The 15,504-nt window shown below is 37.1% G+C and overlaps 1 protein-coding gene and 1 long non-coding RNA gene across 2 annotated transcripts; both read left to right on the forward strand.

Moving 5' to 3' along the window:
* Positions 1 to 1,836: 1,836 nt before the first annotated feature.
* Positions 1,837 to 9,605, forward strand: OXP1 (oxoprolinase 1). The gene is made up of 2 exons (XM_028195442.2): positions 1,837 to 2,231; positions 5,534 to 9,605. Exon 2 carries the CDS (start codon positions 5,631 to 5,633, stop codon positions 9,435 to 9,437), a length of 3,807 nt encoding a protein of 1,268 aa, XP_028051243.2. The 5' UTR covers positions 1,837 to 2,231; positions 5,534 to 5,630; the 3' UTR covers positions 9,438 to 9,605.
* Positions 9,606 to 9,795: 190 nt separating this feature from the next.
* LOC114255895 (uncharacterized) lies at positions 9,796 to 15,171 on the forward strand. Its single transcript, XR_014343101.1, has 5 exons — positions 9,796 to 9,934; positions 10,438 to 10,528; positions 14,283 to 14,416; positions 14,609 to 14,742; positions 14,877 to 15,171. It is a non-coding gene; the product is annotated as an uncharacterized LOC114255895 (long non-coding RNA).
* Positions 15,172 to 15,504: the final 333 nt, after the last annotated feature.

A 15,504-nucleotide genomic window follows, 5' to 3' on the forward strand; every position in this document is an offset into this window, starting at 1 on the left:
AAAATCAACTTGTTCCAAAATGGATGACACAGTCTATATTTGTTTGTTTCATATAATAATTTTTAGAATTTTACTAAATAATTGGAATTTGAACACATAAACTTAATAAAATCTATATAATGATTATTAAAGGCCGATCTTTTGATCAAGTGAGCGGGGGTGCTTACTTAATGACCTTCCCTTTCATACCTAAGGTTCTAAGTCAAGTATCCTTGATTACGACGAACAGTGGTCTTGGCACAAGTCACGGATTTCCTAATTCTCCTAAAATAAATATTAGGTGGTGACTCTGAGATCTGATGACGCAATCTATTTTTGGCAAAAAAAAAAATTTTTGCAATAAATTTTTTTTTCTAAAAGTTACCAAATATGGACTCCCATTTACATTTCACATTACACTCGTGAGACTAGATCTAAAAAATTGAGGGTCCAAGCTGTTAACGCACACAGATAACCCCCGAGCGGTATTACACGCACACACACAAACTGATCAAGCTCACTCAACAATAATCACAAGCAGTAAAACTCACTTCAAATTTATCATAACTATAACAAACCCACTTGAGAACAATCAATATATAGCCAAACGCATTTCATTAAAACTAAAACCCAGTTAAACTAACACCCTAATATTGGGAAAAGTAATGGAATTCATAGAAAATTACTGATTACGAAAAATGGATAGATTTTTGATGACTGACTCTGAAAGTTGCACTTGCTTCAAAGTCTCAAGAATTTGAGTCACAATCGAAGATGGTGATTCGATGATGATTAAACTTAAAGAAATTGTAGATGATTCGACGATGAGCAACAAAATTGTAGATGATAATCATAGTGATTCGACGAGTCAATCTCTAGAGAAATCTTGGGTGGTGATTCAATGAATTGATCTCTAGAGAAATCACATGAAAGAGACAAGTGTTTTGATCTTTCTAGGGCAACTGTTTTACTTCTCAAATGGACTATAATATCAGATTTAGGTACACAAACAGACCGAAATTGATTTATTCAAATCCGATCCATTTAAATTCTGATGTGGCGGATTTGGGTTAAGCGAATTATCGGATTCGAATTTTCGTAAACAAATTGGTTTAAGCGGATCGGATTTAAGTCGGATCCATGTCAAACCCAATTTGTTGACTGGTCTATATAGAACCTAGGAAAGAAGACGTGGTCGTCGCTGAAGCAAACAATAAGAGAGAGAGAGAGAGAAGGGCGGTGGAGCTCGAGAAATCCGTAGAGAAAGAGAGGGTTTGGGAAAATAGAAAGTTGAGGTGAGAAGAGAGGTGTACTATGGGAGTGTTTGGGAAAGATTTTTTTTCATAAAAAATAAATTGGTTACAAAACTTAAAAAAATAAATTCAAACAAAATATCACATCAAATCTCATAATCATTTTATTTTTTTATCTCATAAATATCACATTCAATCACAAAAAAACATAACTATCTTTCTAAACATAAAAAAAAAATTCTCCAATAATATTCTATAACTAAAAAAACTCACTTTCCAAACACTCACTATATATATACATGCATATGGATATTTTGGTCATTTTATAAAAGCGGATATAATATTTTAACGGGTTCGTTTGGAATGTGGTTGGCTTTTTAACTTTTGTAGTTTGAGGTTAAAAAATCTTATTTTAGATAAAATTTTTGACTTTTTTGACTTTTTTAAAAGAAAAAATAAAATAATTATAACTTGAAGTTAAAAAGTTTATTTTGTCTTCTTATAACTAAAATAGTTAAAAAATCAAAAAAATTGACATACGAAACGAAGGCAACGTGTGAAACTTTAAATTAAAAATAAATAAATTTAAATTTATAAACCCAATATCCAAATTTAAGTCATTTCAAAAACTTCATAAGAAATTTTTGTAATTTCATTAATTTGCCCTATTAAATGATAGTTTGAGATAGTTTGAGATGCAAAATGTTATTTTTTCCATGAATTATAGAGATGAAGACAGTCGAAATTGCATCAATGATTCGGTGAACGTTCGCGACATCTCCAACGCTTTTTATTGAGAATTATTATGAGATATACTACTATTATTGAATTATTATTTAGTATCTGTTGCCAAGTCAGCCAAAAAATTACTCACGAAACCACCCCAATCTCAATTCCCATCCCCATCACTGATTCATCTGATTGCTATATAAAACAAAGGATATCCAAACCTTAATTCAATGCCAAACCAGTGATCTTCTGGAGCTTTCTCAGCTCGAGGTAACCTCTCTTCGCTACATACTCCATTCGATTTATTCTTCTAAGTTTTTTTTTTTGCAGGTTTCTGAGATTAGTCTCTTCATATATGCTCAAAATACTCGTACCCATTTGCTTGTAGTCACTCCAATTACTTTTACAGCTATTGGGTCTGTCTTTTTGTAGTTCAATTTTTAATATAAAAGAACATTACAAGTCAGAGATTCAGTAGCCATTCATGTGTTTTTGGGTTCTTTTAGAAGTTAAAGAACTTCATTTTTTATTTTATTTTTAATTTTTTTGGGTTCTTCATTGGCTTTGATTGTATTGGGGCTTTGAACATTCTTCAGATATTGCTCTTTGTTTTCTGGGTTTGTTTTTCTTTTTTTTTTTTAGCATAGTTAGCAAGTTTTGATTTATTTGTGTGAATTTTGTATTCATGGGTTGTGGGTGTTTGTTGAAAATTCTAAGAGAAATGATATTATTGTTTGATTATAGGACAGACAGTAAATTATATTTATAAACGATACAAGTAATTTTCAGGTAGATGGTTGCCGTTAGATATCATCCGTTGTCCTTTTTAGCTACGAAAAATACTATGAACCCACCCCCCCGAATTTACCCAGAATGTGTTTGTGCGGTAAAGATTGAATTGACGATGTGTGGGGTCCACATATGAAATGAATCTGAGCCATTGATTTATTTTTCTGGGTAAATTCTGGGTTGATAAGAGTGGGTTTGTAGTATTGTTTTAGGTAGTGCTACTTTTGCTTTTGTACTCTCTTAAGTTTGCCTATGTCTATGCTGGTTTTGTTTAAATTAAAAAGCAGCACTTAGTTTCTTCACTTTCTGGGAACTTCTAACGAGGACTTGTATATGAGGATTTATCATTTACATCTCATAGACAAATGTATGGTGCTTACTACCTCATGGATAAATGAGGTTTGGCACTTACATCTCATAGATAAATGTATGGTGCTTACTACCTCATAGATAAATGAGGTTTGGCACTTGTTTTTTTATCATTTTGGGTGGTGATGATTCAACTTGTATGTATGTTGGGTTTGTGATTATTATGAGTTAGATATTTTATTTTGATGTCTGAACCATATGAAAAAGAGTTATATTTTATGGTAAGGCGATTTCTTGAACCTTGTGACTGATTTAGAGTGGTATATTACACATTAAGATATAAGTGTATGGATTGGGTATCTCTTGAAATTCAAATAACTTGAACATTGGTAAGCATGAAGTTCATAAGAGGAGCGTGTAATCCAACGGTTACTGTTGCAAAATGTGAGACATACAATAAGTTACAGAGGTTACAAGATTAATTTTTTTTACACTTATTGTATATATATACTTGAAGTTCTGCACACACCATGTGTGTGAATCAGTTAGATCTAACAGTTATCCATTAAATAGTTAGATAGGGTTAGTAACTGTTCCAGGTAATTCCCAACTTTTGGTAACTACTCTAGGCAATTCCAATCTACACCAACTCTAGCCTTTGCTTTATAATGGGACAGACATACATGCATGATGAGTGAAAAACACACCCCATAGCCCATTTGAGACTTCAGCCCTCGACCTTCCTCCTTTGGTAGTGTCGGGACTTAGCAGATGCTATTCAAGGTGTTAGCTAGTGATGCTGTACTTCTGCTATAATGATTCCTTGAATTAACAATATTCTACCAAACATTAGGGTAAGTAATTAGTCAGTTTGAATAAAGTTGTTAATTCGTACAAATATAGATAAGTGGTTAAAAGTGTAGAGTAAAATGTTTAGAGAGAAATTTGTTGAGGGAAATTAAGCTCCCTAAATTATTTCACTTTCTGTTGTAGCTAATGGAACTTCAATGAGTCTGGTTGGAGTCAAAGTGTGTCTATTCTTTGCTTTGTTTTCAATAAATGGAGTAGGTATATTGTGGTATTCCACAATTAACATTTACGAGAATTCGAAAACCACTCTTTGGTAGGTAATTTGCGGGAACTCTAGCACTCAAAGTTTACTCTTGAGATTAAACAAATGTCACATGTTTATCATTCACTTGTTTGAATTTTCTTCTCTCAAGTTCTTAGTTCTATCTTGAGATCTGCAACTCTTTAGATTTGTAATTTGCTTACCCTCCATCTGATTGTTAGTTCCACAAACTTTCTAGAAAACTTTCACACTATACAAGTGTCCTCCAAACCAATTGATTCACAAAATAAAAAGTGGAGTTGTCCCTATCTAAATAAGCTATTGCTATAGAAATAATTCTTAAGGTGATGAATAGACATTTTTCCTTATAAGATTAGATCAAGTTATTGCTCGTCAGTTGTGGTTTTGAATCCATTTGTTTTTTGTATGTAATCAGTTACTACATATCAGTCTGAATATTTGACCTTGTTAGTTTTTGTCAATAGTTAGTGTGTCTTCTTCTCAGCCATTTTATTGGACAGTCATTAGTTAATGTTTGTAAACCTTCTTTGGTTGCTTGCACTGTCCTGGCAGAGAAATGAGATTTTTCCATATAGCTGTTGTAAATGCAAAATTCAAGCATATACCAAATTTATCTGGAATTATTTGCCTTTGTTTACTGGGTTGTTTCTTGGTTCGAAGTAAGCAGTAGATTATATTGTGTGGTTTCATTAACATTTCCCCTTTTGTAGATTATAATTTACATTGTTCACACCATAACTAGTATTCATTTCTATTCTTTCAAAATCAATGTATCAATGGCATTAATTTTCTATTACGAGGCACATTTTATATGTTGATACAGATTACTTGGTCATTTACATCTGAATGATCATAGGCTCCGTTTGTTTTCAGAAGTAGAATGGAGGGGATTGATAGTGAGGGGTTTAATAGTGAGAAGATTGTTAGTGAGGTGATTAGTAAAATTGTGTTTGTTTTGATGATAGGTGTTACTGTGGGGATTGTTAAATTATTTTTATATAAAATAATAAAACAAATAAACTTATGATTTTTACTTGACAAAAAATACAAAAGCATTAAACATTAATGTTTAAAAAAAAATGCACAAGTTATAAAAAAAAATAAAAATTACAGTTGACCGGTTGACCGGCTAGACTTCCAGGCGGACGACCGGTAACACCCAATCCGAACGGAGTAATTTTTAATACCACCTCCCAGCCCAGACTGCTAATCCGTTGCCTAAGGCCTATCGTAAGCCAAAGGGACTACGAATCCGAAGTTCAAAAACCAAAACAAACATAAGCTACTTTTACTGTTCATCACTAACAGTCCAGAGTGGACTGCTAGTGCGGAAAACAAACGGGGCCATAGTGGTTAATCTTTTCTTTTGCTTTATTTTCAGGTTTTCATATCTTGACTATTTGCTTCAAAATACCTAAGGCAGTCATTGCACTTGAGGACCAGCATCAAATTTTGTTTTCTGAGCATTGATCAGAGGAATGGGGAGTATCAGTGGAGAGAAACTTAGGTTTTGCATTGATAGAGGGGGAACATTCACAGATGTTTATGCTGAAATTCCAGGTCAGTCTGCAGGCAGAGTTATGAAGCTGTTGTCTGTTGATCCATCTAACTACGATGATGCTCCCATTGAAGGAATCCGGAGGATTTTGGAAGAATTTACTGGTGAGAAAATTCCCCGGACTTCGAAAATTCCCACAGATAAGATAGAATGGATAAGGATGGGTACAACTGTGGCAACAAATGCATTATTGGAGAGAAAAGGAGAGAGGATTGCGCTATGTGTGACTCGAGGCTTTAGGGATCTGTTGCAGATTGGTAATCAAGCTCGCCCAAATATTTTCGACCTCACAGTTTCAAAACCCTCTAATCTTTATGAAGAGGTTATAGAGGTTGATGAGAGAGTTGAGCTTGTTATGAACATGGAGGAAGGAAACCCAGATACTTCTGCATCACTAGTTAAGGGGGTTTCAGGTGAGTTTGTCAGGGTTGTGAAGCCACTTGATGAAGAAGCTCTGAAGACTTTGCTGAAAGGTCTGTTGGAGAAAGGTATTAGCTGTTTAGCTGTGGTGTTAATGCATTCCTACACTTACCCACAACATGAAGTATCTGTAGAGAAGTTAGCTGTGAGTTTGGGCTTTAGACATGTTTCTTTATCTTCTGCTTTGACCCCCATGGTTCGCGCTGTTCCTCGGGGTCTAACGGCTAGTGTGGATGCGTACCTCACTCCAGTTATCAAAGAGTACTTATCGGGGTTCATATCCAAATTTGACGAAGGGCTTGGGAAAGTGAATGTTTTGTTTATGCAATCAGATGGAGGACTTGCACCAGAAAGTAGATTTTCTGGCCACAAAGCAGTTTTGTCAGGTCCTGCAGGTGGTGTTGTTGGTTACTCACAGACTCTCTTTGGGCTTGAAACAGAAAAGCCCCTCATTGGGTTCGACATGGGTGGTACATCTACTGATGTTAGCAGATATGCAGGAAGCTATGAACAAGTTTTAGAAACCCAGATCGCTGGAGCTATAATTCAAGCTCCTCAGCTCGACATAAACACTGTTGCTGCTGGTGGCGGGTCGAAGTTAAAGTTCCAATTTGGAGCTTTCCGGGTGGGACCCGAATCAGTGGGTGCACACCCGGGTCCCGTATGTTATCGGAAAGGGGGTGACTTGGCTGTTACTGATGCAAATCTTATTCTGGGATTTGTAATTCCTGATTATTTCCCATCAATCTTTGGACCCAACGAAGATCAACCTTTAGATATCAAGGCAACCAGAGAAGATTTAGAGAAGCTTGCAAAGCAGATTAATTCCTACCGAAAGAGTCAGGATCAATCAGCAGAGGATATGACAGTGGAGGAGATTGCACAGGGATTTGTGAATGTTGCTAATGAAACAATGTGCCGTCCAATACGACAATTAACCGAGATGAAGGGCCATGAGACAAGAAACCATGCTCTTGCTTGCTTTGGAGGTGCTGGGCCACAACATGCCTGTGCTATTGCTAGGTCACTGGGTATGAAAGAGGTATTAATTCACAGGTTCTGTGGAATCTTAAGTGCGTATGGAATGGGATTGGCTGATGTAATCGAGGAAGCACAGGAGCCATATTCTGCTGTTTATAACCTTGAATCTGTTCAAGAGGCTTCTCATAGAGAAGCTCTTTTGTTGAAGCAGGTAAAGCAAAAATTACAAGACCAAGGGTTCAAAGAGGAAAACATTACGACCGAAACATATTTAAACTTGAGATATGAGGGTACAGACACTGCCATCATGGTAAAGAAACAAATAAATGAAGATGGCTTGGGAGGAGATTATGCTGTTGAATTTGTAAAGCTGTTCCAGCAGGAGTATGGATTCAAATTACAGAATAGGAATCTCCTTATATGTGATGTAAGGGTTCGTGGTATTGGAGTCACCAATATTTTGAAGCCGCGGGCCCTGGAACCTGCCCCTGGTATCCCAAAAGCTAAAGGTCACTACAAGGTTTACTTTGAGAATGGATGGCACGAGACGCCTCTTTTCAAGCTTGAGGATCTCGGTTACGGGCATGTCATGCCTGGCCCTGCAATCATCATGAATGGTAATAGTACCGTGATAGTAGAACCTAACTGTAAGGCTATAATTACCAAATATGGCAACATCAAAATTGAAATTGAGTCAACAACAAACACAGTGAAACTAGCAGAAAAGGTTGCAGATGTCGTGCAGCTCTCGATCTTCAATCACAGGTTTATGGGTATAGCTGAGCAGATGGGACGGACCCTACAGAGGACTTCCATATCAACTAATATCAAGGAAAGGCTAGATTTCTCTTGTGCTCTCTTTGGTCCTGATGGAGGGTTAGTTGCCAATGCCCCCCATGTTCCCGTGCACTTGGGGGCTATGTCAAGTACCATCCGGTGGCAGCTCAAGTTCTGGGCCGACAATTTGTTTGAAGGAGATGTTTTGGTAACTAATCATCCTTCTGCAGGAGGTAGCCACCTACCTGATATAACTGTAATTACACCTGTTTTCAATAATGGGAATTTGGTATTCTTTGTGGCAAGTAGAGGGCATCATGCGGAGATTGGGGGCATTACCCCGGGAAGTATGCCTCCTTTTTCAAAGTTCATATGGGAAGAAGGAGCTGCCATTAAAGCATTCAAGCTTGTGGAAAAGGGGATTTTTCAAGAAGAAGAGATTATCAAACTTCTCAAATTCCCGTGTTCTGACGAATCAGGTCATAACATTCCAGGAAGCCGTAGGATTCAAGATAACTTATCAGATCTTCGAGCACAAGTAGCTGCAAACCAGAGAGGAATTTATCTTATTAAAGAGCTTATCGAGCAGTACGGTTTGGACACGGTTCAAGCTTATATGAACTACGTGCAGGGTAATGCAGAAGAAGCAGTGAGAGAAATGCTCAAGTCAGTCGCAGCCAGAGTTTCTTCTGAAGCAGCCAAGTTGGGAAAAAGAGATTCTCTGATCATTGAAGAGGAAGATTACATGGATGATGGTTCCGTGATACGTCTGAAACTATCCATCGATCCTATAAATGGGGAAGCGGTGTTTGATTTTTCTGGATCCAGCCCAGAGGTTTGTGGGAACTGGAATGCACCGGAAGCAGTAACAGCTGCAGCGGTCATTTACTGCCTCCGCTGTTTGGTGAATGTTGACATTCCCCTCAATCAAGGTTGTTTGGCTCCCGTGAAAATCCACATCCCCGTTGGTTCATTCCTCTCTCCAAGTGATAAAGCTGCTGTCGTGGGAGGTAATGTTCTGACTTCTCAGAGGATTACCGATGTTGTACTTACTGCATTTCGGGCTTGTGCTTGTTCTCAGGGTTGCATGAATAATCTCACTTTTGGGGATGACACTTTTGGGTACTACGAAACAATTGGAGGTGGAAGTGGAGCTGGACCCACCTGGGAAGGTACCAGTGGTGTTCAGTGCCATATGACTAACACTCGTATGACTGATCCGGAGATCTTTGAGCAGAGATATCCGGTTCTTTTGCATAAATTTGGACTACGAGAGAACAGTGGAGGTGATGGAATACATAGAGGCGGTGAGGGGCTTGTGAGAGAGATAGAATTCAGGCGCCCCGTTGTTGTGAGCATTCTTTCGGAGAGGCGTGTTCATGCACCAAGAGGGTTGAAGGGTGGAAAGAATGGAGCTCGGGGAATGAATTACCTTGTTACGAAGGATAAGCGAAGAGTGTACCTTGGGGGTAAAAACACAATTGAGGTGAAGGTTGGTGAAATTCTTCAAATTCTAACTCCCGGTGGTGGTGGATGGGGTGCTCTCTGATTCTCTAGGGTTGGAGTCGACTTTTCATGTTGAAAGCACTGTTTTATTGTTTTGAATGGACTTGCGATATATCCAAATCATGATGGAATTCATGGAATCAATAATCTACGAATTTCATCATTTCATAAGGATGAATAAAATGTCTACATGTTCTTGATGTGTTCTTAATTTTGTTCTTCTACCCCCTCAATGATAAAATTCTCGATGTTATCGGTGAACTAAGACTATGTTTTATGGATTTGAGTAAGAATTTGGAAAGGAAAAGGTAAGTGAAATATAAATGAAATGTAACTATATTTCATTTGCATTTTACTCACTTTTTTTTATTTTCCTTTCCAAATCCATGATATCCAGGTACATGAACACAGTCTTAGAGAAATGTGACAAATCAAATGTTGTCGAACTATTTCAGAATATAGGAAACTGTGTGCTCACTTATTGTGCAACTCCCAATTTTCATCCAGGCTTCAGACAGTTGCTGTTTGCTCTGTATACAGGTTAGTCTTTTATTCTCTCTGAAGGTCACCAAAACTTGTAAGATGTTACTAACCATTTTACGAGAGTGGGGTAGGTGCTGTGCAGCACCATGCGGTGAGAACCCCCCCCCCCCCCGGGGGACGTGTATTAAACTTATTTCAATAGTTCAATGTTCATGTTGTAAGGTTCATCAAGTGAATCATCCATAAAATAAAAAAAAAAAAGCAAACTAATTAGATATTTGTAACTTCATAACAAAATCATATTTATGTTTAAAAAAAAAAAAAAACAATTAGAATAATTAATGACAGCATGATCATGGTGTTACACATATCCGATTAATCTTATTTTTCTAATGGATGGTATGCTGATGCTGTTGGCACACTTGTTGTTCCCTCTCAACCCATGGACCAGGCATCCTTTCTTTCTCTCTAGAATTGTTGGAATTCAAAATCTTTATGTACATTTATTGGGGTTTTTTTTCTCTGATTGCTTTTTGTGTTGTGATGTATTTGGGTTACAGATTTACAGACAGATTGATGAGAAATATGGGGTTGAGTACTCTAAAGCTCAGATATTAAACAAATATAGGAGGGCTTATGAGCAGCCTTGGGGTAGATCTAGACTCATTTGACTCTTGTTTCTTACCCATTTTAAGCATGTTTCTTCCATTTTCTGAAATTAATTTTATTTCCTTGTTTGGGTCTGGAAATATTTGGAAGTTACATGGAGGATTTAATGTGATTTTTGATGACCCATTTGTTTGACTTATTATTTTAAAATATCAAAATCAAGAGAAATAAACATGCAAAAGTGCTAATGAATCAAATACTCTCTTTTTTTTTTTTTGATAAATCAAAAACTCTCTTTTATTGAAGTTGTGATCATTGTATTTGAGGGTTTTGTGATCTATTGCATGTAATTTTTTGACAACACTGTTTCCTTTTTATGATGTTATGTACCTTTTTCCACCCATTTTAGTGTCCTATTCTAATTACTAATTACTGAAACAGAGTATTTAGTAACTTACAAACAGTTATTGACCTATTAATGCCAGTTCCCTTTCTAGCATATCCATGTTGATCCAATAGGTATGGAATCATTTAATCATGATATTAGTCATGAAGTTCCGAAGAGTTTTCTGTTAAAAACCACCTACTCTCCACCTACTTCACCCACTTAAACCTACTCTACTAAACCTAACCCACTACACCACTACCACCTCACCTACTCCACTAAACCTAACCCACTACACCACTACCACCTCCACTTCACCTACTCCTTACCTACTACACACTCACCCTCTTCTATATATAGGAATCATGAATCATTGTAATTGAAAACATTATATCAATCAATAATACAATTCTCTATTTCTCTTTATACATTAAATTTCTACATGGTATCAGAGCAGGTTTAGAACCTAATATTTTTTCGCTTCACCGGCGGGCGGCAACCTCACCTTAGCCGTCCGCCGGACCTTAATCTATTCCGTTTCTTTTCTACACATTCTGAACATTGACAAAGGTGACGACACGGCAACACTTGTTTTTCTTTGTGAATGTTCCCGCCATGTGCTTGCTTTTCATTTTAGCTACCACCTGCCAATTTGAATTTATGTTGATAGAAACTTGCTTCCAGTGGAGAGCTCCTTTCCTGGTGCGTTTAAGAAGCTCGCCCCCTTTAGAAACAAAGTTCAATGCTATTAAGACATTTGCTTCTTCAACCTGTTCGTCAGTCAGGGATATACTTGTAGCTCCATACCCCTTTTCCAGCCTTGCCTTCAGTGTGGCAGCCCCTCTCAGTGATTGGGAACGCAGCATGCGCTGGTTTGGCAGTGATGATAGTGATTCTGTCTACTGGTTGCAACCATGAAACAAGAAGAGAATATTTCAAATGGATCTGGAAGCTAAGCCTGACCATTAGCATCAACATCTTGTGTCTAAAGTACACAAACTGATTTTCTCTCTTCTCTCTCTCAGCAAACCCAGCACAAATGGAGAGGGGCTACGAACCTCTCTCTCTCTCTATGCACTGACTCTCTTTTTTTTTTTCGGAAGCTTTGAGTTTTGAAAGGTAAAGACACACTAGACCCACTCACTTCCTTTTCTTATGAGGAGAACATTTTTAATATCTTTACTCACCCAACATGGATACCACTCACTTTCTTTTTAATATCTTTACTCACCCAACTTTTGTCCCCCTCTTTTCTTATTTCTTTATCATCACACCAGACACCAACTTTTGTCCCCCTCTTTTCATTTCTTTTTATTTTTATATTATTCACCCACTTCTGTTTTTTTCAACTCTTTATTTTATTTTATTTCATTTCCCACACTGATGTTTTTCATATAATCCATCTACCAATTCTTTTTATCTATTTTCTTTATCTCTTGTTTTCTTTCCTTTTATTTTTATTTTTACACAAAAAAAAAAAAAAAAAAAAAAACCGGAAGAAGACGAAACTGCACACTAAACTCATTTTATTCATATCAAGGGATCAACCCCGATCACAAAAAAAAAAAAAAAAAAAAAAAAAAAAAGTAACAAAACAGAAAAATAAGCTGACAATTAAAAATGGGATAGGAGACACTGTATGGTCGTGTCGGACCGTTGTAGCAGACAGTTTACGGGGTCATGTCGGACCGTTGTAGCAGACACTGTGTGGTCGTGTCAGACCGATGTAGAAGACAGTTTATGGGGTCATGTCGGACCGTTGTAGCAGGACAGTTTACGTGGTCGTGTCGGACCGTTGTAGCAGACAGTTTACGGGGTCATGTCGGACCGTTGTAGCAGACACTGTGTGGTCGTGTCAGACCGATGTAGAAGACAGTTTATGGGGTCATGTCGGACCGTTGTAGCAGGACAGTTTACGGGGTCATGTCGGACCGTTGGAGAAGACAATTTATGGGGTCATGTCGGACCGTTGTAGCAGGACAGTTTACGGGGTCATGTCGGACCGTTGGAGAAGACAGTTTATGGGGTCATGTCGGACCGATGTAGAAGCTGACCGAAATCAATGTCGGGACAGTTTATGGGGTCATGTCGGACCGATGTAGAAACTGATCGGAATCAATGTCGGGACAGTTATATACGATCCATGCTCGAGATTTGTCAAAAGATTAGCATATTCATCTGCATATCTCATTCGCCATTGCGTCCAGATTAACTTCTCAGTTTCTCCAAGGAGATTCTCCATAAACAAGAGTTTATCTCGGGTAGTTTGTCTCTGAGGAAGATTCATTATCTATCTCCTTCAATTCACATGTTTGCTGATGGACCTCGGGTAGTTTGTCTCCATACTGGTTATCAGAGGTTGCAGCTCTGGCAATGGCTTCGAGCTTGAGCTGCTGTATCTTGAGGAGCTGTTGCAGTGACACGACCGTACAGTGTCTCTTATCCTCTTTTATTTTTATGTATTTTCTTGTTTTGTTACTCTCTCCAAACTCAAGTTGGTTAGTTCCTATCCCCCTTGAGTTTGCGGGGGCTGTTAAAAACCACCTACTCTCCACCTACTTCACCCACTTAAACCTACTCCACTAAACCTAACCCACTACACCACTACCACCTCACCTACTCCACTAAACCTAACCCACTACACCACTACCACCTCCACTTCACCTACTCCTTACCTACTACACACTCACCCTCTTCTATATATAGGAATCATGAATCATTGTAATTGAAAACATTATATCAATCAATAATACAATTCTCTATTTCTCTTTATACATTAAATTTCTACATTTTCTTACAAAGACATATTAGTCACAAATTTGAGAACTTTAGACCGGAAATAATTTATATTTAGAGTTCAGACTCTTTTGAGAAATGGCAATGGCAATGTGGTATTCAATGATTTTCTTCTCTATCTCTCTGGGAAGTTGACTTCAGAGTAACTGGTTTTTGACAGTGTTGTAGCAGGTAAGATCTTTATCAATCTCAATATCTTCCTTGATAAGATAAATCATTTACGGGCATGATTGACCCAATCATGCAAAAAAAGATCATATTGGAGGGGCCTCATTGATGAAATAAATACACGAGTCATGTATTGTTCTCTATAGCTTAAACTTTTAGGATAACCTGTTATTAACAGGAATTACTTTATTATCTCTTGTCAAGCTCGCATCTGGTTATAGACTTCTGAATTTGAATTTTGAAGGTCTTCATGGGCTTCAATGCGGCTTCTTTTATTTCTAGAATTATAAAAAAACTTGGACATTTATATATATAAAATAAGTACTTTCTAAGTTCTTTTTTTTTTATCCCTTTTGTTTCAATGGTGAAAATTCTGCTCCCTTATGTTTGTGAAAGATTTTTTTTTTTTCAAATTCACTTTCCAAAGATAGGCTTATTAAATTGCAGATATGTTAATGATGGGAGACCGTTCTGGCAATATATTGTCAGCTCTTCAACTGGCTGTTCAGATTCTCAATACTTCGAGGAGTTGTACAACTATTATACCACTGAAAAGTTAGCTTGGTTTGCAGCATTGATTGGTTAGCATTTTTAACTGATTTTCTTTCTATTGAATGCAAATCTTCATATTTTTCTTGGAATGAATAGTGAGACAAATACCTCCATAATGCTAATCAAACCTTATCTGCTATGTCATTTGAGTCTTAAATTGCAACTGTTGATCACAATACCATCTGAGTTCCAAGTATGTTTTCATTTGTTTCTATCCAAAGGCGTGGCACCTCTGTGATCCGGATGCTGAAAAAGTATTCAAGGCAATTAGAAGTGAAGGCATGAAATTGGCTGTTGTGTCAAACTTTGACACTCAATTAAGACCTCTCTTGCAGGCTCTGAATTGTGATCACTGGTTTGATGCTATGCCAGTCTCAGCTGAAGTGTCATTTTGTTTTTCCCCTTTTGTTATTTTATTTATTTATTTATTATTTTATTTATTTATTTTTGCCATTGTTCAATCTCTCGCTTGCTCTCTCTCTCAAACAGGTTGAAGCAGAGAAGCCAAATCCCACCATATTTCTAAGCTTGTGAGTTATTGCGAGTAGAACGGAGGATGCTGTTCATGTAGGGGATGATCATAGAAATGATATATGGGGTGCCAGAGATACAGGTTGTGATGCTTGGCTCTGGAAATGATATATGGAATTCATGGAGTCAATAATCTATGAATTTCATCATTTCATAAGGATGAATAAAATGTTTACTTACATATTCTTGATGTGTTCTTACTTTTGTTCTTCTACCCCTCAATGAAATAATTCTCAATGTTTTTATGGGTGAACTTAGACTGTGTTTTATAAATTTGAGTAGAAGGGAAAGAGAAAAAGTAAGTAAAATATCGATAAAATGTATATTTCATTCACATTTTATTCACTTTTTTCCTTTCTGTCTAAAACCAAATTCATAATTTAAACACAACCTTAGCGAACTGTGACAAATCGAAAGTTGTTGAACTACTTCAAATTATAGGAAACTGTACAAAGGGTATGCTCACTTATTGTGCAATTCCCAGTTTTCGTCCAGGCTTCAAACGGTTGCTGTTTTCACTGTATACATGCTCGGCTTTTTTTATTCTCTCAAGGTCACCACTACTCATCAGATTTTACCAACCATT

Source organism: Camellia sinensis, chromosome 10 (assembly GCF_055761805.1).
Source record: "Camellia sinensis isolate YWXY chromosome 10, ASM5576180v1, whole genome shotgun sequence".
Lineage (NCBI taxonomy): Eukaryota > Viridiplantae > Streptophyta > Magnoliopsida > Ericales > Theaceae > Camellia > Camellia sinensis.

Coding starts and splice junctions, on each gene's coding strand:
- OXP1 (XM_028195442.2), top strand. CDS start 5,631: ATGGGGAGTATCAGTGGAGAGAAACTTAGGTTTTGCATTGATAGAGGG.